At 36.0% G+C, this 24471-nt stretch overlaps 1 protein-coding gene across 1 annotated transcript; it reads right to left on the bottom strand.

The window, feature by feature from the left end:
• Positions 1 to 7425: 7425 nt before the first annotated feature.
• Positions 7426 to 22473, bottom strand: LOC140244878 (monocarboxylate transporter 7-like). The gene is made up of 4 exons (XM_072324490.1): positions 22254 to 22473; positions 17938 to 18078; positions 16755 to 17388; positions 7426 to 7495 (listed from the first exon to the last, which is right to left on the bottom strand). Exons 1-4 carry the CDS (start codon positions 22471 to 22473, stop codon positions 7426 to 7428), a joined length of 1065 nt encoding a protein of 354 aa, XP_072180591.1.
• Positions 22474 to 24471: the final 1998 nt, after the last annotated feature.

Below are 24471 nucleotides of genomic sequence, written 5' to 3'. Positions count from 1 at the left end.
CTCACCTCGACCAGAACTGTACACACGTTAAAGCGTAGCGAGAACTGTTATTAGGGAGTTTTCTCAAATTCAACTCTTCATTTTATAGTGCAGTCAAATGTTTTGTCATTGAACGCGTTTGAAGCATGAACCTGTATGCATACTTCAAAGTTCCATGCTTGCTTTAGAGTTAAATATAGGTTGTTATTGCTTAACGAAGTGCAATGTAGTGCAGCCCGTGATTCATTGTAATGTTGATTTGTGTTATAGATCGAAATACATGCCTGCTCAAAATGATGAGAAAGTGGTAGCTGCATGTTCACATGAATTTGTGAGGAGTTCAAGGCTATTAAAACGTGCACTTTACTGAAGGCCATGAGGTGCAAGGTCCAAAGAACTTCCTGTGCGCACAATAATCAAATGTAAACAATAGTCATGCTCAATGCGCTTTACGTTTTTATTTCCATACACATTTGCTTTCATGCATGACTATAGTGCACAGTAAGCTTCCAGTTTCAATGAAAATGGCAGAACTAATGACTCACTGTACACGAAGAATTACGTTATACCGTGTCAGTGTTTAAAGCAGGTAGACCTATAATAGGAAGGGGGAAAGAGTGTGCATTGTGATTTGAATGGGGGCCGACCTGTTACCGCAAACTACAAACTGATTTTTCAATTGTGTCTCTGAATTTGAAAAGGCATTTGCCATCTCTTTGTCATCTCATGTCAGACCAAAGAGATTTTAGAATATCTTTGTGGTCACCTAAAGCTCAACTATGTTTCTTCTCAACATAGACTGATAATCAGATAAATATTATCAAATGTGTAAATTCGCGGATGATTGGATGAAAAAGAACATCGGTAACGAACAGTGATGAAGGAATTTCACACATATTTCTGTTGAATTTTCATATTAACTTTTCACCTGCTGTAATAAGGCTGTTTGTTTGTGCGTATGTGTATGTGCTTTTTCACAGTGAGATCTCGCCGACATAATAGTGATCATTATGCCCGAACTTCAGTATGCAAGGCAAACGATTAGGCAAGCGTTCGTAAACCCTTATAGTGATTAACTCATCTACAATTCAAATATAGTGTGCACCACTCAAACGCATATACCATCATCACATGGTGCAATGCATCTCCTACAATCTTTCCTAACCCTAATCCCACCGGGTTTTTTGAGGGACTTGAAACCACCGGGGAGGGGGACCTTTTTGGCCTCCCTTCAGATCTCGGTCGTGGATCACGCGATCCTCGCGAAAATTTGCACTAAGGTAATTTACCAATGTAATCTACAAGTCTCAATAGTTAGATTTTTTCAAATTTTAATTTATGTATTCAATATTGATTAATTTATGTTAATTTATGCAACCAAAAATTGCCTATGAATAAAAAAAAAATAAAGCTCAAAGACTTATTTTTGGTGAACATATCCTTTTCAATATCCGCAACAATAATATTGAAGCAAAAATTCGGCTTCATAATCATTTCTTATGTATTTTATCGTTTATTGAATTTCTTATGTATTTCTTTGTTTGTTTACTTTTCGTTTTTGTTGTTTTTTCGCCAAAATTTGTCTCAGAAACTTTATAAAGCATAATCAGCCTAAAATAAACCATTATCAGCTATTGAAAGTAAGAAAATATCTATTTTTGTATGAATTAATTGCAAAAGCACAATTTACATTGGATTTGTACACAAAATCATGTTTTTGAGCAATTTTTGGGATGACAAATTTTTTTCAAAGGGGCGTGGCTGTAAAAAGATATGCCCGGTAGCGACAAATTTGGTCTCGCGATACTTGAAAGAAAAAATAATTTAAAAACACTAATTTTCGATGTTTTGTAACAGTTCAAGCACTTCATTATACGCACACACACCCCTCGCGTCAGAGGGAAATAGTCAATTTAACAATGCAAATTCTGTGCAAATGATTAGACTTAATTAGCTTATTGCGCGTATTGATGCCTGAATACCAGTGTATCAAAGCCACCAGTATGCAAACAGTGTTCAAGGGATTCACCTTGAACAAAAATCCTCCCCCCAATAAAAAGAAGAAAAAGTTCAACCCAAAGAACCTCAATTTTTTCATTTTTTTTTTCATTTCACACATGCATGTTCACATGCATGTTTTTTATTTTCATTTCCAATCAATATAAACAGGTGATACACTTCAAATGATTACATATCTTGTAACATAATGATACATATTGGTTATTAAAAGAACTTCATGGAAATGAAAATTGAGGGGCTGCTAAAAAGCGAACATGTATAGTGCAGTCCCCTCACTGGCGTAGCCGGGGGGGGGGGGGCGATGGGGGCGGTCCCCCCCCCCCTAAGATTTGGACCGGGGATTTGGGAGGCGGAAAAAAAATGCGTGTATACTGTATGCATGCACATGAAGCGGTCTCTCGTGCTTGGGAGGGGGATACCCCCTCCCAAACCCTCCCCCTCTGTGCCTCTTTCCCTAGCTTAGTACACTTTTTAGATTTACAAAAAAAAAAAAATATGAATAATTCTGAGTGCACAAGACTTATCACTTATATTCCGAAAACTCAAGGTTACCTCATGTATAAGGGGACTTTCCCCTTTTAATCGACCCTTTCCTCCCTCAGCCCCCCCCCCCCCCCATCATTTTTTTTTTTTTTTTTGTGATTTCCCAAATGTTGATTCCATCAAATATGCGTATACGAGATATCTCAATTTCAACCTTAAAAAGGCAAAAGCTCCATCGGAAGGGAAGGGTGGAGATAACACTCGCCCACGCCTTCTCCCTGCTCGCCCGCCCCTCCCCCCCCCCCCCTTCCGCCATGCATAGAAGTAGACTGTGGCTATACCCAGATCGCTTTATTTCAATTCTAAAAACGCAAAAGCTCCGCGAGCGGGAGGGGGAATCCCCCTTCCCCTAAGCTCTACCTCACTAGACTTTATACATACACACAGATGGTGCACATTCGGAATAAGAGCTAAATTCCGTGATTTTAACACTTCGATGAAAAAGTATTGCACCAAAAATTTGCACCAGATTGCTGAATTTCAGGTCTGAAAACGCAAAATCACCTTCGTGTGGGAGGGGATATGCCCCTATCTACACCCTCGTGTGCATGCTTTTTCTGTTTGATGGCTGAACTGCAGACAGCGTTCATGATATTCAGTGTAAGAATTAATACAAGAAGATTGTTTAAATGATATACCATTTTATAGGCAAATTGTTCAATAATAATCTACATCAAAATATACTGCTATCACTGCAACCTTAAACAAGTGGGACTGTTTCACGTCGATAAAACGAGCAAAAACATGCATCAAATTGCACCATTTGCAACATCAAAATGCAAAAAGTTCTTACCGTGGGAGGGGGGACACCCCCTCCCACACCCTCCCCTCCCCCTTCGCTCGCTCCGCTCGCTCGGGTTCAGTCGCGTTCATGATATTCAGTGCAAAGAATCAATATAAGAAGTGTGTTTGAATTATATCATTTTATAGGCAAATTGTTCAATAATAATCTACATCAAAATATACTGCTACCTCAAACAAGTGGGACTGTTTCACGTCGAGCAAAAACATGCATCAAATTGCACTATTTGCAACATCAAAATGCAAAAAGTTCTTACCGTGGGAGGGGGGACACCTCTTCGCTCCCTCGTACACTAACCGCCCCCCTAAGATCAAATCCTGGCTACGCCGTTGCCTCACTTACGTTACATTACTGCAATACATTAATTATACATGGCTTTATAACACAATACAACGATACATGTACCGTACAAGCTAATCGTTGGAAGTATACAGTTTTCATTCAATCGAATCGGATGGTAACATAAAGCATACGCTTTCACACATACACATACACATACACATACACATACACATACACATACACATACACATACACACACACACACAAGCACACACACATACACATACGCACACACACGCACGTACACACACATGTATGCATCCACATACATTGTGCACACACAGAAGAGGGCACGGAAAGAGAGAGAGGGAGGGAGGAGGGAGTAGAGAGAGCGAAGGGCAGGTCAGCATTCTCGATGCAGGGTGAACAAAAAAGAACAACAATTCCAAACAGTCAAACTAATCATGGGGTACATATGAGCCAATCAAATATTTCTTTAGATTACTAGAGAATGATTTCAAACTAATAGAATCTTTTATATTTTTCTCGAGGGAATTCCAAAATTTTGGGCCACTGTAAATAAATGTGGATTTTGTAAATAAAGTTCGGGTGAGGGGCAAATGATACTCATGTGTTTGACGAGTGGGGTATTTATGAATATTTTTATTCTTACTAAACATGTTTTCAAAAACTAAAGGAAGTGAATTATTATGCAAACTGTACATAAATCGACCAAGGTAATAATAATACAAATCCCTTACTTTCAAAACCTTATTCTCCACAAATAATCCGTCAGTATGGGAATATTTGAAGAGTTTGTTTGCAAAAACCGATAAGTCCATATTTGCCAAATGGAGATATTTTCGATTAAAGGTCAAGAAAAATAAAGAGATACAGACATTTTTTGCTTCTTTTGACCATAACTTCAAAATATACCTTTATAGGTAGTGACCAATATATCATTCAAAAGTTATTATTTTGTAATTTATGACAGAGATCATACTTCAAAATCTTCAAAAATGGACTTATCGGTTTTTGCGAACAAACTCTTCATTTGGAGTTATCACATAATATTACTCGAAGTGCTTTTTTTTTGTAACAAAAATAATCTATCCAAATAAGTTGAATGTGTATTTCCCCATACTATAATTCCATACATTAAATAAGGTAAAATTAACGTTGAATATAACATTAACAGGAAAACAAAACTTTACTTTATTTGTTACACCTATGTTGCTGGAAATTGTGCGGCATATACAATCTATATGTTGTTTTCAAGAAAGCTTACTGTCTACAGGTACACCAAGAAATCTAACAGAATAAACCTGTTTTATCACTTAATTTTCAAAAATTATATCATGTGGCAATTTATCAAGAGTATTACTAAATAACATCACATTTGTTTTCTGCAAATTAAGCGATAATCTATTTGCTCTTAGCCATTGCATTATCTTGTTCAATTCTACATTCATAATATCAACTAATGTATGAGGATTTGAATAAGAAAAGAAAAGATTAGAATCATCTGCAAATAATATAAAAGAAAGAACATTTGAAGATTTTGGAAAATCATTGACGTAGATAATAAAAAGTAACGGCCCTAGTATACTTCCTTGTTGAACTCCACAATCAACTGAACGCAAAGAAGATTTTTCATTGTTTATACAAACAAATTGTTTTCTGTCTTTCAAATAGCTTCTGAACCACTCCAAGGCCTTCCCACGTATGCCATAATGATTAAGTTTGCAAAGAAGAATGTCGTGGTTAATCGTGTCGAAGGCCTTGGAGAGGTCCAGGAAGATTCCTGCAGTATGTTGAAACTTATCAATGGCTCGAGATACTTTTTCAGTGAAAGATAATATTGCATGTGCTGTGCTATGTTTCTTGCGAAATCCAAATTGATATCTTGACAAAATGTCATTTCTATTTAAGAATTCTATAACTCGAGAATATGTTATCTTTTCTAATATTTTAGATATATTAGGCAAAAGAGAAATAGGTCTGTAATTATTCAATTCTTCCTTATTACCCTTTTTAAAAATTGGGACTATTTTTGATATTTTCATAACATCTGGTACCTGCCCTTGTGATATTGATAAATTGAAAATGTGAAACAAAGGATCAACAATATAAGATATTATATTTTGAACAGTATATTATCAATATCATCATAACCAGAACTTTTTTTAGAAGGTAAATTATGAACAATATCTAAAATCTCATATACTGTTACAGGGGAAAAAAAGATTGAATTTTGATTACCTACATCCAGGTAATCGTAAAAATTCTTTAGTAGACAACGGGATATTTGCACAAAGATTCCGGCCAACAGTTGAAAAATGTGAATTGAATATTTCTGCTATCATACGTAAATCTTTTATTTCAAATCCATCATTCTTAATTTTAGAAATAACATTTCTTTCCTATGCTTATTCAATGTTTCATTTATCAATTTCCAAGTATTACGCATATAATTTTTAAACAAATCTAATTTTCTCATATAATAATTCCTTTTTTCTTTACGCAATACCTTGGTGAGAGTATTTCTATATGCAGTATACTTATCACGGGATTGCTGTATTTTTTAGCCTTACTTACATAATACAAATTATTTTTACGATTAATTGAACCTAATAATGACTTTGACACCCATGGCAATCTTGGATCACGTTTATAACTACCCAACTTCTTTTTAACTAATGGAATATATGTATCTAACAAAATAATAATCTTATTTATAAAAATTTCATAAGCTACATTCGTATCTTGCACCACATATAAGTCAGACCGGTCAGTTTCCATCAAAGATTCTTGAAACCGCTCTATATTCTGAGGTGTAAACTTACGCCTTCTTTCATAATTCTGAACTATTTTAGTCTTTAACTGTAAGGATGAACACATATAAATAGCATAATGATCAGATATATCCGTAAGTATAATAGCAGAATCAGGAAGAGGGTTTACATTACAAAAAAAAAAAAATATTATCTATTAATGTGGCAGATTGTTCTGTTCCCCGGGTTGGTTTTGAAATCAAGGGTGAGAAATATGCAGAGAGCATAATATTGAGAAATTCCTCGGGATAATAAAAATCACTACATTTACTTAAATCAATATTAAAGTCACCCATTAAATAACATTCCTTATCTAAAACCGAAGATTCCTGTAGTAATTCATTAAAATAATCAAAAAATAATTTCATATTAGCGTCAGGGGGCCTGTATATTACGCCTAATGAAATATTTTTCCGATTAGGCACTTTGATTTCTATAAATAAGGATTCAACAAAACTTTCCATTCGACAAATATCTTTTCGAATGAAAAAATCAAAGTTGGATTTAACATAAAACGCAACAGCCCCACCACTTCTATTATATCTGTCATTATTTATCAAATTATATCCTGGGAGATTAAATAAAAAGGCAGTATTATCAGTGAGCCATGTTCCTGTAAGCCCAATTACAGAAAAAAAAATGAGTCTATAAAATTATCTAAAAAATACACAAATTTTCAAAATTTTTATTGAGACTTCTTATATTCACATGCATCAGGGTGAACTTTTCACTAACATCGTTGGACTTTAATTGATTAACAGTGACATATGGTGAAGAAATATATTGAACTTTATCATTAAAAATATCATTTGTATGAAAATTAATATCTTTGGATATTAGGTTGTCAAATGAGAGTGAAGCAGTGGCATTCGGATTATTTGAATCACATACAAATAAATCATGAAAATCCTGTTCATTCAAACGACTGAAGTCAAAATCAAATGTCGAATCAGCCATTAAATCGATTTAACGCTGGAAGACCCTGACGGTCGTAACAAAACCATTCCGCACGTCCTGTAATGAGAAATCTACTGTCCTGTTGAAAGAAGAAGAGGGGATGAAAAGAAAGAGTGTACACACACACACACACATGGTATATACAAACACATGCATACTTTAATACACATACACAAACATACACGCAAACACACACACATACGTTCATATACAGACGTACACACATACTCATACATACCAACGTCATAAGGGGACTTACACATCTATCATTTTAAGGAGTCACATCGGTCTCTCCAAAGGAGCGCAGGAGTAAAATAACCTTATGTTCAAACTACACTCTTTGTACCGTTCGCTAATTTCATTGATACTTCCATTACCTATCAAACTATCACAGGGAAAAATTTTAGTGTACCATTATTATATACCATTATGAATAACAGATCTTTCCTGGAACAAACGAAAGGAAAAAAATGTTGAAAAATGCTTGTAATTGAATCTCATAAAATCAAAATTATCATGGGACAGGGAAAAAAGAAGGATATTAAAAAAAGAAAGAAAAATGATACTGATGTTTCTTACTAAATCGATCATAACTATATCCCAATCTTTTATTGCCTAAGAGGCAAATTATGAAAATGTCCTAATCTATTACAAACAGAAAAATCAAGATAAACACGGACTTTGTGTGTAATATCAGGGTTACAGCATATTTTCAATGTAATAACATTGCAACTATTATTTAGATAAAAACAAATATCAATTACATTACAAACAGAGATTATATAAATGCGAAAATATATATTATTTAAACATACATTTTTGATTACTAACTTTATAAATCGTATAATTTATTTAAAAAAAAGCTGGAAAAAGTATAACACTATACTATACTGAAATAAACAGATTTCAATACTTAGAAATTAGAAGAAAAAATCAACAACAAAATAACGGTAGTTCTATCTCTTAGGAAAATTTTAGTTAGATATTTTACGATCGATGGAACATTGAGTTGTTGTTGTTGTTGTTTTGGGTTTAATGGCAATCAGTCATAATTTTGACTATTTTTGCCAGACTATATATTTTTTCTATAATTTTCATTATCAGTATCTAAATTCAACAATTTCAAGATTTTATCATAATATATACATTTTTATTTCCAATCATACAATTTTATAATTACACAATTTTATTGTTGTCCTCACTCAGTCAAAACGGCCACGTTGCCACCCTCAAGTCTATCTTACCAACCCGGCGAGGTGCGTTTCGCAGGCTTCTCAGGCGTACGCCCTAGGTAACTCAAGAAAAGTCGGGTGGCGACCGCTATGCCTGGGTGTGTGGAGAACAAGTCTATTTTCCGGCATAAACCAAATACAAATAATTATATTCATTTTATTTATCTTTTTTTTTTTATTTGTTTGTTAAAGCGAACATTTGTGGGCAAAATCAAGAGTGCAAATGATGAAAATAGGTGCACTGGTGAAATACCTTCAAAGAATTCTAATACATAATAAAACATCTGTACTAATCTTCTAAATATACAATAATACTTCACATACTACGGCGTATAATATGCATATGCCCATATGTATATATATATATATATATATATATATATATATATATATATATATACATGTATAATACACATACTCATGTATACATATACCTGAAACTCTTACAAATACACATTCACATAATATAATTTACTGTATTACAAATTTTACAAAATTAATATTTCTACTTTACACTTCAATTTTAATGAATACTACATTATAATCTTTTGGGTTCATGAAATTTATACTTGGCTCAGTCGATTTGTCCTGTACACAAATGTGATTATAGAATTTTGGATATTTCGATTTTGAGACAGGAGTTTTGGGATATCAGAATCACGATTTGTGTTGGTTTCTGCCATCAACATGGCTCTTTCTATTGTGTATTTTGGGCATTCTGTTAAAAAATGTTTAACTGTTTCAGGAGTGGGGCAATAGGGGCAATTTCCTGTGGGGTGTTTTGCTATTTTTACTAAATCTGAGTTCAGGCCGAGACAGCCCATTCTCAACCTATGTATAATCATTTCATGTTGTCTAGGAAGATGACATATGAATGGCTGAAGATTTACGGATAATTGGATGGTTTTTAGAGGGGAGGTTGAGTTATTCCATTTACTTTGCCATTCTGTTTTATGCTTCGTTACAATAACCGACTTTATCTCTGAGAAACTAAGACCATTGTAAATTTCAATAGATTTCGTCAAAGCTTCTTTAGCTCGGGAATCAGCGACTTCATTACCGTGAATTCCACAGTGTGAGGGAATCCATTCGAGTGAGATGTCCGTGCCTTTATGTTCTAGACGAGTGGCAATTGTCATGATTTCGGTGATATGTTTTCGTCGTATGGTTGTGATTTTATGGCTTTAAGTGAGCTCAGCGAATCGCTGAATATGACAGCTCCTGTGTGGAGGTCCAATTGCTCAAGCCAGGTTAGGGCGAGGATAATTGCAGATAGTTCTGCTCGATATGATGATGTGTGATCACGTAATCTTTTACATTGGGAATAACGAAGTGATGGTACGTAGAAGGCGGCAGCTGAATTGCCTTTATTTGGCAATTTGGATCCGTCAGTAAATATGTGAAGTTGCTGTTTCCATTTAGTATTGATCAGTTCTAGGCTCCGTTGTTTTTATATTAAGGGGCTGTCGTCTTTATCGAGCCACTCAGTAAGCTCTAAGGAGATTTTGATTTCGCTTAAATGCCAGAAAGGGATTTCTGGGGGAGTGAGTGGTTCGAGTGTTGTTGTGATATTTGTGTTTTGAATTCAAAGTCCGAAAGGTTTACGTGATTTGTTCTCTTTCATATACTCGTATTGCCAGCAGTTTTTTGTGTTTTGGGATACCGGATGGTTTGCAGTTCTCGTCAAAGACGCGTTGTATTTTGTAGTCAGCATCTTTCTTCTGATGCATAAGGGGAGTTCTCCCATTTCCACTTGGAGGGATTCTAGAGGTGTGGCGGATTCTTCAGGTTTTGATAGTAACATTAAAATATGATCGGTTGCAAATCAGAACGTGGTTACTGAGTAACCATTTAACTTGATTAATACATCGAGCCATACGATAAAATAAACAATATAACACTTTACAAAACAAAACAAAAAAGCAAAATAAAAAAAAATGTCGACAATAATAATTAGATAAAACAACAAACAACAGCAAATTAAGAATATTCTAACCTCAGAAGATAGATACAAAAAAAATCCACAATCGATTGCAAGTCAGGGTATTGATGAAGATATTGAGCATGGTCGTTTGTATATCGGAACGTGGTTACTGATCAACTCTTTAAATTGATAAATAAATTGGGCCATAAGATAAAATATAAAGGAAATAACACTTTGCACAAAGAGAAAAAAAAGAGCAAAGTCAAACTTCGACCATAAGAAAAAACAAAAATAGAAAAGATATTCCAATCTCAAAGCATAATTGCGACATAATATTCCTTGATTTTAATTCAGGGTGTAACAGTGCCTATCGATTCTTATCATGAGGATACATTGTTCAAATACCTGATTTACTTATGGGGGACGATCATAATCAGATTTGTTTAACCTATCCAAAACTAAACAATACAAAACACTCAATCATTCAATGTAATACCTTGAAAAAAAAAATAAAATCATTCAGAGATACATCATTATGATGTATCAAATTAGGTTGAAAAAAAATGCTACACTCAACATCATATATAAATTGTTATATACTCAACATGCTACACTCAAAATATAATACTCAAAATGCTACACTCAACATCATATATAAATTGTTATATACTCAACATCATATACAAATTGTTGCGTACAGGTATTCAATTCAATTCAATTGAATTCAATGTGGTTTGTTGTGCAAATATAAAATAACAATCCAGCAGCTCGAAGGGTGATACATACGGTTGCTTTGCATCAGACTCCTAAAATGGAATTGAAATGACACTGATAGCATAAGCACACGTGAAAAAAAAAAAGAGAGGATGTTATACACATCAGACCTGAGCATCAATAAAATGAGATATAGTATTGCACAATGAGATAGTATTGCACAACAGGTAAGGAGATAATACGCGTATACAGAAGAACGAATATGGCAAGATGGAGAGGAGCGGGCAAGGAAGTAAAAATGTAGAAGTGGCTAAATAATTCAATGCCCAAAAGTATGAGAAATAAGAGTAAAGAATATGATATCGACACAACATCAAGCGGAAATACGTAAAAAATAAGAACAAAACGTGATGATGACGCGGACAAAATGACAAAGTCTTTTGTGTTCACACATATCATTTTATATTTAGCAGGCAAAATGTTACACAGAGCAGCGGCTGCAATTTCTTTCGTTCTGAAGCGATCGCCGATTGGATCAAAAGAGGGTGCCAACGGTTTCGAACATACGGGGGGGGGGGGAGGGCGCAAAAAAAAAAAAACAGATCAAACAAAATAAGAACAAAACGTAATGATGACGCGAAAATATACAAATTTCGGCTCACTCGCTCGTACTAATTTAGAGTATTTTTTCAAGTCCTCAGTTTGTTGGTATAAATCGTTATCTATAAGGCCGTCACTATATCTTGATTAGAATTGTAAGATTTAATAAGGAAAAAATGACAAGAATTCCATGTTTTGTAAGCTGAAATAAAACAATTTTCGGCTCGCTCGCTGCGCTCGCTCGCCAAAATTTATCAAAAAAAAAAAAGAGATAAGAACAAAACGTGATGATGACGCGGAAATAAACAAATTTCGGCTCACTCGCGCGTACTAATTTTGAGTATTTTTCAAAGTCCTCAGTTTATTGGTAAAAATATTGTTATCTATAAGGCCGTCACTATATCTTGATTAGAATTGTAAGATTTAATAAGGAAAAAATGACAAGAATTCCATGTTTTGTAAGCTGAAATACAAAAATGTTCGGTTCGCTCGCTGCGCTCGCTGGCCAAAATTTATCCCCCCAAAAAAAGATAACAACAAAACGTGATGATGACGCGGACAAAATTACAATGTCTATTGTGTTCACACATGTCATTTTATATTTAGCAGGCAAAATGTTACACGGAGCAGCGGCTGCAATTTCTTTCGTTCTGAAGCGATCGCCGATTGGATCAAGAGAGGGCGCCAACGGTTTCGAAGGGGGGGGGGGCAAAAAACCAAATCAAACAAGATAAGAACAAAACGTAATGATGACTCGGAAATATACAAATTTCGGCTCACTCGCTCGTACTAATTTAGAGTATTTTTTCAAGTCCTCAGTTTGTTGGTATAAATTGTTATCTATAAGGCCGTCACTATATCTTGATAAGAACTGTAAGATTTAATAAGCAAAAAATGACAAGAATTCCATGTTTTGCAAACTGAAATACAAAAAATTTCGGCTCGCTCGCCAAAATTTATCAAAATTTATTACATTTAAATCACCCTCAAAAGACCTCTATATCATGTGGACTTTTTTTTAAAGTCCCTACCGGGATGGGGTTAGGGTTGTACACCAGTCTTTTCCGGAAATTAGGGGCGCAATTTTCGCGCTTGCCCCGGGCGCCGTTTTCCCTAGATAGGCCACTGAACTGCTGATCTCTAAATGTGATGTAAATCGCCATGCTGGTAAAGCAGTTGAATTTATAGCATTATTGATATCTAGGGGAAACTTAAATCATTGTGTCAATTTACACTTTTAACAAATAGTTAAACGTATTTAAATGAAGGAGTGAACGGTGGCACAAAGTTGGGCGAGAAATGCTGTAGGTACAACAGCAAACCATGTTTACAATTGCGGCTTTCCCCATATTCTTGTGATGAACGGTAGATAATGTTTTTTCTTTATGGGATCAAAATTCCCCAGTCGGAAGTGTTCTTCATTTGACAAAATGTATTAGGTACGTGGAAACGAGTGTACAAGAATGATATCAATATTGGCACAAGTTCGATAGGATCATCGACAATAATGTCCGTAGTTCAATGATTACCGTCGATTTCTTGAAGAAGCTATTCTTACTTCCCTCATGATTTTCCTGATATTGTCAATTATCCGTTCAAGCCTATTAAAATCTACGATGAAATTAACTCGCAGAAAAGATTTGGTTTCCTTTAGACAACAGTTTGATTTTTCAAGAATTACACACCTCATACAACCATAGGAAAGAACACTTCAGAATGCTGTTAACTCTGGGAAGAGTCGCTGTTCGATGGGTTTCTTTTAGCTCTTCGGATGATGAAGACTGCGACAAGGATGACGATCACGGAGAGTAATGCCAGTCCCATCGTATTGAAGACTGCCCTGTACGACTGTGTGACATCGTAGATGTGACCTTGATGTTTAAACGATGTGAGGGAATAGTTGATAAACGGCAAAGTAAATGTCACAAAAATCATCTTTCTTTTTAGCATTTGGTTACCAGGACAGGAAATCAAGATCAAAAGGTTATGCAGCAATTTGTCGAAAACGAAATACAAGGAGTTATATGATTATAGAGGAACTGAGGGTAATTGGCGTTAGATATAAAGGAATATACCCTCCTCATGATACTGCATCTTTGTGACACATTAATTCGAATATCTTATTCTGTTTTCATTTACTGTAATTCAATTCGTCCAGCACCGAAGCCAGAGTTGTGTGGTTTAATAATGATGCTACATGGTCCACATGCTTTTATCACACTTTTTGATAATCACAATTTGTACGTTTAAAGGTAGAGTATAAAATTGTTTGGAACTCTCTTAAGCCCTCTGTTCATTATATGGTTGTTTGCATCTGATGCAAAATTTGTGAACGAGTTTGAATCGCTAACTATACGACTGACTCTTACATTGACAACACAATGCAAAACATTTAGTTCTTGTTTCTCTCTCGAATTGACAACGTTCCGCAAGATGTCTTCTTGATTTTGTGCAGATGACGAGTTCCAGATGGTATCTCTCCCGTCAACAATACAACTATATTTAGTGAAGTTAAGGGTATCTGATTTGATGATGACAACAATTATAACTCATACAAAGAAAAACAAACAAACAAACAAACAAACAAACAAACAACCCTCTCGGGATTCGATGGTGTAAATCGAAGGTTTGTTACTAGTATTCTGACTAAAACAAATTCCACATGCCTAGATGTTCGTTAATCCGAAATGAAAGAGAGTTCATCATAAAGTTTTTTTCTTGTTTGTTTTGTTGTTATTGTTGTTGTTGTTGTTGTTGTTGTTTTGGGTGACATTATTCTCAAGGTTCGTCATTCCAAAAGTTCGTTAATCCATAAATAAAATAAGTTTTGTCATGCCAAAAGTCGTTTCTCCAAAAGCCTCCTCGTTTATAGCTTGTGTTTGTAATATAAATATTCTTCTTAAAACGGTAAATTTTTGAAAGAATAAATAGCTGTTTTCATAGATGCATCTTCTTTTCCTGAATCAACAAAAAAACCTTGATAGATTGATACCTTGATTTACACCTTGATACCTTGATTACGTTAATTGCTGTGAATTCATAATAAATCCACACCTTCGCTAATGACTACGGCCCCTCCAGATCACGTGAAGTCGAGGTGCGCTGCGACATGGACCACTTTTTTTATATTGTCTTCCTTGTAAATTTTATTTCAGAACTGGGCGTCTTTATAGTAGGCTGATCTGAATATGCATATCATTTCACTTTTTGTTTCTGAGTGAGTGTATGTTCTGCAGGATGGGACAGAACGGTTTGGGGGGTACATTCCTCCACCTCCCAAAAAGAAATTAAAAAAAAATAAATAAATGAAAATGGGCTGCAACAAAGTTTTTCCCATAAAGAACTGTTATAAGCTAGCACACCATAAATTGTTGTAACGAGGCAATGTATAGTTTTTGTCTTTTTCTCTATTTTCTTCGTCATATTTTCTTTGAAGATCCCACTAGACTGTAATTACCAATTTACCATGACCGTACACAGATTTATTTTTTTTTTAAGGGGGGGGGGGGGGCAGGGGCAAGAATACCTAAAAAGGTCAAGGGGTTAATAAGCAAACGACGGTGCTTTTGTATTTTTGGAATTGAAGTGGAAAGATCTAATGCGCAGTTTTAATGAATTTATCAATTTTTGCGCAACACTAACACACGCACACACAAATAAAGGTACTGAAAATTTCAGGGGTGAGGGAGGGAAAATGACGGCGGTAACACCTTAGCAACTCCTCCTTTCCCATCACTCATTTCTCATGCCATTATCGGAGCACTTACAATTACGCAAACTGAATTGGTTTATTGATGGCGCTGTTCATCCTATCAGTCTCGTGGGCCTTCTTTGTCTAGTGTCGGTCTCGTGAGCCTTTTTAGTGCGGTGTCGAACTCACGGGCTTTAATTGCCTTGTGTCGAATTCATGGGCTGTATAACACGTGGGTCTACTAGTATTTTATTTGATGTCGAACTCGTGGGCTTTGTGCATCTAGTGTCGAACTTGTAGGTTGTATAACTAGTGGGCTCCATGACTCGTGGGCCGTATGGCTCGTGGGCTGTATAACTCGCGGGCTTTATGACTCGTGGGTGTCGGTCTCGTGACGTGCACCCGAACAAACTGCGGTTCAGAATACTAATCATGACATGTCTATAGTTTTCTTTTACCACACACACACACAAAAAAAACAGCTTTAGTATTGTTTACACGTCATTTTCTTCTTAAAATATCTTATATATTTCCACATTATAGGTAGAACGTGTTTCACCTTACTTGGCAATCATTTGGTGATATGGCAAGAATAAATCTGATGTACATCAGCGCATTCAGCTGAAGAAATACAGTTCTATGTATACTACTAGAAACGTTACATAGGGTTTTAGGGCTATTACCCCCTGGACAATTACCCCCAGACCCTTCCCGTGACCCATACCCTAATCTTAACCCTGAACCTTAACCTTAACCCTAACCATAACCCAAACTCTAACTCTAAACTTATGATCCTTACCCTAATCTTTACTCTTACCTTATCACTAACCAGTATTTAACCGGGGGTAATTGTCTTCGGGGGGTAATTGCCCTGATGCGTTGTAGTACATCTTATATTTCGAACATCGACATCATACAGATACCTAATAAAACGTCGCCGATCAGAGTGCCAATGCCACACGCAAATTCCGTAAGGGAAAAGGCAGTCGGAAAGTTTTCTTCATTTTCGACAGTTAACTTTGTCATCACGCCTCCAATTGAATCAAATACGAAGACAGTGAGACCTTGAGTGAACGCCATTAGCGATTGGTACAAATAGGTGTCGTTCATTGAAGTGATGAAAATGGTGACATCGCAAACTGAACAGCAGATTATATAGACCAGGGTCAAGTCAAACCTTGCGTATATTGCAATCAACGTTCCAAGTTTTCCGAGTACACCTCCAAAGCCAGCGATACTCGCGAGATACACAGCACGCGAACGCTCAATACCAAGAGACTCCGCCGCGGGTATTAAAAACAGCACCCACGCGTACATGAAGAAATAACCGAAGATGAAACACGGAGTTACCAAGGCGAAAAGAGGTTCTGCAAAATACACGCATGATTTCAGTCTAATTCGAAGGGAAGAATCTCGTGAAGATTCCATGTCACCGCCCCTTGAATCAGCTGAAATCTTTTTGAAATCTGGTCGTTTTTCAGAGGCAGAAGCTGTGGTTGACTGGTTGTCAACGCTCTTCAGGAGACTATTGTTTTCTTTTGTGGCAGTGGGGTGCACTTGGAGCGTCTTACCGTCTCTTGGTGGACGGATCGTCAAGGCACAGGCAACAGTGTGTAAGCACATTCCTCCAAGGATGAGAAAAGCACCGTTATATCCGTAGGCTGTTAATGACCACTCCACTATGACTGGCAAACAAAATGCCCCGACAGTTAATCCCAAATTGCTCAGGGTCTTGAAGAAGATGAATGACTTCGTGAAGTACTCGTTGAGAGTTATGGTGATATTGAGAAAGACGATGGACATTCCAAATCCTTTTAGCAAAGACAGGAAAACAGAAGAGTAATTTCATGTCATCCGTATACACAGTCTATGAAAACTAGAATACTTCTAAGTTCTTGATGCATGATACATGTATTACAAGACATGTGAGACAGATGTGATAGTGAAACTTCCAAATTTGTTGATCCCCATATCGCTGTGTTTATCAGCTATCTGGCACCTCGACTTTATATGAGTATAATGTCTGGAGACGGAATTCTTACTATACATACTACTATATAATAACACTACACGTATGTGCTGCAGCCCGATCCCTCGATCCATCCCCCCCCCCCCCACACACACACCTTTTCGTAGCCCAGCTGTGATGGACCAGGGAGTGCGAAGCCCTTGATTACATCATAAAATGAGCTACTCCGTGATTAGACGCATCATACGCTGACGGCGTCAGAGTCAGAATGAATAGTATAGCTGCTGCTGTGATTCCCTAAAACAAAGTTAAAAATCAGTTGGCCCTATGTTAGCTACGGAAACCTGAGGACCCCATACAATTAGTCTTGGGGATTCAGTTAAGGGTTGACCTGTTAAAGCGAAGAGGAAGCCGAGGAGGGGTAGGGTCCGGACCAGCGGCACACACATCAAGGGTACGGCGCACATGAAGCTACCACTGATGACTAGCAGTCTTGGTTGTACGAGCTTCATCAGTAAAAAGACGAACGGGCCTGATAGTGAACAGTGTTAAAGGAAGAAAGAAACCAGTGAGATAAAAGAGACTACCCGCATATGCTTACTTATGGGTTACACAAAACATCCCCGAAATTCTGTCATTCAAATTTCGATCAAGCAGTGCTGTTGAGGAATTATTTCGGACCTCCCTTATGATGCAGCAACTCCGCTGGTCGACATTTTGGTCAAATTTATTGGACGATATGTCGTAGGGCGTGGAGATGACAATCGTTTGTCTGTCATTGGTCAGTTTATATGTGTTCATAACTTCTTATGAATAAAAATTGTAATTACGTAAACTCAGTTTCAGTTTAAAATCAGTAAATACGTCAGACAGTTGACTCCTTTGATCCAGAGGCTCGAGTGTGGAAGTTTTGATAGGTCTATAGACTCGTATCGCGAAGTACTGGAACCTCGAATATTGAATGCGAGTAGGCTTATATAACATAAACGTGGTACAAGGTCGAACCTTATCGCGGTATCACACTCAAATTGTCAGTTCATCACAAACATATCAATATCTTCTAAGATCCTTCAGTTTCTTCAGTGGAGGGATCTAGAGGTTGTGATTTTGAGCCAGTGGCCCTATTAACAGCAGAAATATGAAGTTAAATGCTTACACCCGAATGTGAAATTTGTGACCGTTAATTCGTTTGTCTTTAAAAAAAAAAAAAAGGAAAGCCTTAAACATGAAATCTTTTGACCAAGGTCACTCTTTCGTTCCAAACATACGAACTTGACAACCTATATTTTACACGTGGTTCCACAGAAAAAAAAAATAAATTAAAAAAAAGATTATATATATATATATATATATATATATATATATAATCGAGTTTACTCGTGTTACTATGACATTCTTACCCAACCAATTTTCTATCTCAATACCATACTTAAGCAAAAATGAAGGAGTAAACAAATGCGAATTAGAACAAACCACTAGCAAAATGAGTTTAGATAAGATGGTCTCCAAAGTGGCCGTCAAGAGTTGCATCATTTAAAGGGATTGTATAGTTTTGGTTGAGACCTAATTTCAGGTTTCTAACATATTTTGGTGAGATAATGTGACACCTGTTATGAAATATGAAAGAGCATGTAATTCTATGAGGAATTCAACATTTATTTGATAAAAATTGGTTTTGATATGGCTGAGATATCCAAAAAAGAGAGATTCTAATAAATCTTTGTTTTACTTTGTTATTGGATGTTTCAGTCATTCCAAACCCGATTTTCATCAAATAAACTTTGAATTCCTCTTAAAATGGTATGCTCTGTGCTATATCATAAGTGTTTTCTTGGTATCTCGCAAAAAAGTTAAAAGCCCAATTCTCATCTCCACCAATACTGTACCATCCCTTTAATTCGGGTTCAGCACCCTCGAAATAGATTAAACCATATTTCGCCTCAATTTTGACCATTTAAAAGAATGTATAGGGATATCAGATTGATGGCCATCTTGAATATCTCAAAACCCACAAAGATGCAAGAGTTGCATCATCCAGATTCGGATTCAGCACCTTCGAAACAGGGTAACATCATCAACAACAACAAAAAATCGGGCGGACCTTAAACCAAGGCTAGATCCAACATCTGACTTTAGTATCAGACTATATAACTTACGGATGCATGTTTAATATCCCCAATCATTGATTCCGTTACTTGAAGCAGTTACAGTATGTAACTGTAATATGTAAAAATGTTGAATTTCTTAGATTGTTATCAACAATTTTCAACTCAGATACATGACTAATATATCAAGGGATAAAGTTGAAAGCGATTTTGTACATTCTTAATAATACATTTATTTCTTCTCATCTCAAGTGTATCAATATGAATACGTCAGTATAAAACTCCGTTGAATATCTCAATTGTGTTTAATGTTGGACCATATGACATTACAATAATCAAGGTTTTCTTTGACTAAATTATAAAATATAATTGCTGTTACAACCTATGTAAACTTTCTATGACCTATTCTTCCTAACAAATACAAATTTTTGACAGGTCATTTACATAATCCCGCCATAGCAGGGTATTCATTTGCCTCTATACACACATTCTGACGTGACACGTTAAAACACATGTCGTCAGCATATATCCAATTATGCAACCGATGAACGACGTGAACAGTAACAGGAAAATAATTCATAATTTGATATCTCATATAGATTGTGAACAATAACAGGCCATGACTGGACCCCTGCGGTACTCCACATCTTGCGCCAAAGTGATTTCATTGAAAACTATTCATTCGGTATGTATTATACTTATGCTACCGCTAAAGTCTGTAGTCCATACCAGTCATTCGTGGCTTATTTACGAGTATTACGTGGTTCATTGTGTCAAAGGCCTTTTTTTTTAGTCCGTACTGACAATGCCTGTAGTTTTGCTAACATCCATACAGGAGAGCCAGTTTTCTGTAACTTTCAATAGCGTGGTCATCGTTGAATACTTAGTATTATGGACGAAAACCTGACAGTTTTTTTTTCTTTTTTTGTTAATGACTTTAACAGTATGCAAATAAGAATGGATTTGATTATAATTTAGATACACTCTTTTCAAGCATAATATTCAAAATGATCGGCAAAAAAGAGAGAGATTAGCCTATAATCATTATTTGTTAAAGTTTGCCTTCTTTCCTCTTTTGTAAACTGGAATGATTTTTAAGCGTTTCAGAGAAGTTGGGGATTTTTATCAGTCTGAATGGATATATATATATATATATATATATTATATATATATGAATAATCTGATTTATTGTTGTTGGGGTAAGCTCTTAAAACTTCCTATATATCTGTTTCAGAAATTGGCTAAAAAAGAATGTTTTCTTTTTTGGTTCACTCTCATCTTATATCTAATGTGTCCATTATACATGTGTGACGCTGCTCTGGATAGTTTGACCAACTTCACTAAAAACACATTTTAATCGATCTGCAACTTCTCTGAAATCATTAACACCATAAACACAAACCATTAACACCATACTCATCTTGTAAATACGCTGAGTCTTGATCTCTTTTCCTCTGTCACATAACATACTTTTCTGATTTCCATACCTTGTGAGAATTTCTGTCGTTTGTTTCGACAGTCTTAGTAATACACTGAAAATATGCCTTTCTTACTTCTTGTGATCTTACTTCGTAACGTTGTTCAGTCCAGTCGTCAACTTCTTTCATTCTCTTATGCTGTTTTCTTTTGTATATTTCTCAAATGAATCAACTCTAATATCATCCTTGCCATTCATCCATGTGCACTTTTTTGACAAGAGTTCAAAAATCCAAGTGATATGTATATTAAGTAATATGATTAGATTTAGGTGGTTTTAGGGTAAGGGCAAGAGTTTAGGGTTAGGGTAACGTTGATCTCCGTGTCCTCGGGTGACGCGGACCCAGGTGTCCTAGGTTAGTGGGGTAGGCCTACACCACATTTTCCACCTTTTCTTTCTTACTCTGATTTTTTTTTTCAATAGGAACACGTCATTTTGTCAACAATAGCCATTAACTTATTTTCAAAATAACCATAGGCATCATTTACGTTTTCAGTTCGAACGGATGGTTCCATATGCTTCCTCTTCCCGTTACATACCATGGTATACTAATTCTGGTTTTGGGACCTTAGGCCTATTTCTTATCTTTGTTGCGATCCCCATGTGTAATGGACTAAATAATGATCACTATAGTATAACCCCTCTCAGTCTTATTCTGTCAGGATCTTTTGTAGGCCTGATAATAATGTCACCTAATGTTAAAGTCGCATATTCCCCTTCCCTATGGTTGGTTCACTAAAGACTTCTTTCACAATAATATCAACAAATATATCAAATTAAAATAAGATAATTTGACTGTCGTAAAGTTCGATCTGAGATATCATAGTTAAATCACCAATGATGACCGCGTCATTGTTCATGTCATTGATTCTCTTTAAAAAAAAAAAAACCACACATATCAATATTTATTTGTTCTTCATGAGATAGCTTCAATATGATTTCATGCTGCTAATATTTCAATTTCTTGTAGAATGAAAAATTACGATGAAAACATGGGGATCGAAAAGGCAACTCTAAACCAAACAATATAGTTACGGGAAGGACCGACATGTAGATATCGAAAAGGTAGCCAAAGTTGACAAACTCAACGGGAAATAGAAATATTGATGTTTGAACGATACGTACAAAGAATGGTACAGAGTGCTGAAGGCAAACTGCATATGAAGGCGATTGTCTTGTAGTCACTGTCGAAGCGAGAGACCGTATCTTCTATCAGCACTCCAAAAGATTTAGCCAGCCCGGCATCGAAAAATAATATGACAAAATTGCTCAGCAAAACAACGTATTTCCAATAGTCGCTTGAGTCTTGCAACGAAACAGATTGTGCTGTCTGTGAGTGAGCCATTATTATTACTATTCAATGCCCGATCAATCAAAACCTGATGTATTTAAAGTTGAGAACAAGGTTCCTGCACAGACAAATACACCAGACAAAGACCCGCGCGACAGGGCATTTCTTGCTGCTGCAAGCCAGTTCACAGGTATCAACAGTCTACAAAAACCTCCGAACCATAGACTGTCAAACAGGGATTCATTTATTTGCAGAGCTGCAGCTGAAACCAGCCAAGTAGAAAGTTGTTAGTGGTAAGCCTGGCATGTGCCTGGTATTAACTTGTTTTGGTTGCACAGTCCTGCATGCATCTAGCTCATAGTCGAATCTATTATATTCATAACATAGTTTTGGCTGAGTCCTAACCATTTTTTTTCAAATACCTCATGTAAAAAGTGCTCGCGGGAGATCGATCGGGGTCATCCCACGAGACCAACATCCATGAGTCATACCACTCACGAGTCATACAGCCCACTAGTTCGATATTGAAAAAAGGTCCATGAGTCATACATCCATCGAGACATATATGATAGCCCATGAGTTCGACATTAGGCAAATAAGGCCCACTAGTTCGACACTAGGTAAAAACAGCTCACGAGTTCGACATACAACACGGGGCTTACTGTGTCTGTCTCGTGGGCCTTGTTTGCTTAGTGTCGAACTCATTGGCTGTATATGACTCGTGGGCTTTATAACTCGTTGGCTGTATGACTCATGGGTTGTATGACTCGCGGGATGTATAACTCGTGAGTGTCAGCAGTCTCGTAACGTCCACCCAAAATCTGCCCAAAAACAAAACCCTAATTATATAGTAATCCTAATTCTCATATCAAACTAAAATTAATCTAAAACCCTATCACAACTCCACCCCTAACCTTGTAAGTCATTGGAGAACATATTATGTTATGTTATGTTTGTGGGTAAAATTTATATTTGGCTTATAGCGTGCAGATATTTCATATCATAGGAGCAAATGTCATGGAACCAATACTCAGACACTGTATTTTAATTTTCTCTTTATGTGTAAGATTCCGCATGTTTATGTGTGACAGTGTGTTTGTGTGTGAGAGAGAGAAAGAAAATGTTTGTGTATAAACATGACTGTGTATGTTGTTTGAAATACTGGGGAAGTAATAAAGAAACCTAAACGCCAGATTTACTTGCACCTTTTTAAATCAACGTTTAGACCTAAAGTAATCACTTGAGGGAAACGCGTACTTCGTCAAAAAATAATATTCCATCTAATCTGAGACTTAAAAATGATGTACATGTATCATACTTGACTAAAGTTGAGTCAATGAGTTGCATGGTTATGGATCGATACTAATATTTAATCATTAAACGTGTTTTTTGTTATTTAATGCATTTTGTTAAGTGGCCTGTTCCTCACAACTCTGTTGCGCCGCAAACAAACAAACAAATAAACTTCAGATGTTTAACCGTTCAATGTAGATGTAAATGAAAAGTTGAAAATGAAAAGTTGGAAATGATTAGAATGCGCGTTTGTGTATCACATAATTTGTGTTCGTGTATCATAATATGGCGTGTATAGGCTGCAAAGAATTATCCTGATGTTGTGGATTTGGATTTTGTTTCGTTCTGATAAAATGAATAAAAAAAAAATCAAATAATAAAAGAGAAAATGAACAAATCAAAGATTCGTAAAATGACCTTTGCCATCTTCACTGAGCAAAGCCCAAATAGCTATTGACATAAATGGTGTAGCCCTCCAGTGGTTTAAAAGCTTTCTATCGGATAGAAGAATTGACAAAATGATACTCTGTCAGATGAAAGGGTACTGACCCACGGCGTGCCACAAGTCTCGTTGTTATTAGGTCCGTTGTTGTTTGTTATCTACATATTCATCAATGATTTATCTATGTTTTTCGTTCACGTTATTGTCAAGTGCATCTCTATGCAGATGGTGGATGTAAATGTAATCGAATCAGTTTTGAACACTGAATTGCAAGCTTTGGATAAATTTTCAATTCAATTCAATTCAATTCAAACGTT

This window comes from Diadema setosum, chromosome 2 (assembly GCF_964275005.1).
Source record: "Diadema setosum chromosome 2, eeDiaSeto1, whole genome shotgun sequence".
NCBI classification, from domain to species: Eukaryota; Metazoa; Echinodermata; class Echinoidea; order Diadematoida; family Diadematidae; genus Diadema; species Diadema setosum.
The sequence above is the reverse complement of the archived record's forward strand: the minus strand, read 5'-3'. Positions and strand labels throughout refer to the sequence as shown.

Bases quoted from the DNA above. Each gene is read 5' to 3' on its own strand.
- LOC140244878 (XM_072324490.1), bottom strand. From the start codon at position 22,473: ATGGCTCACTCACAGACAGCACAATCTGTTTCGTTGCAAGACTCAAGC. The intron at 18,079-22,253 runs GTACGTATCGTT...GTTCACTATCAG, and splicing joins AGCACTCTGTACCATTCTTT to GCCCGTTCGTCTTTTTACTG. The intron at 7,496-16,754 runs GTTTGACTTGAC...TTCTTTCAACAG, and splicing joins TTGATTGCAATATACGCAAG to GACAGTAGATTTCTCATTAC.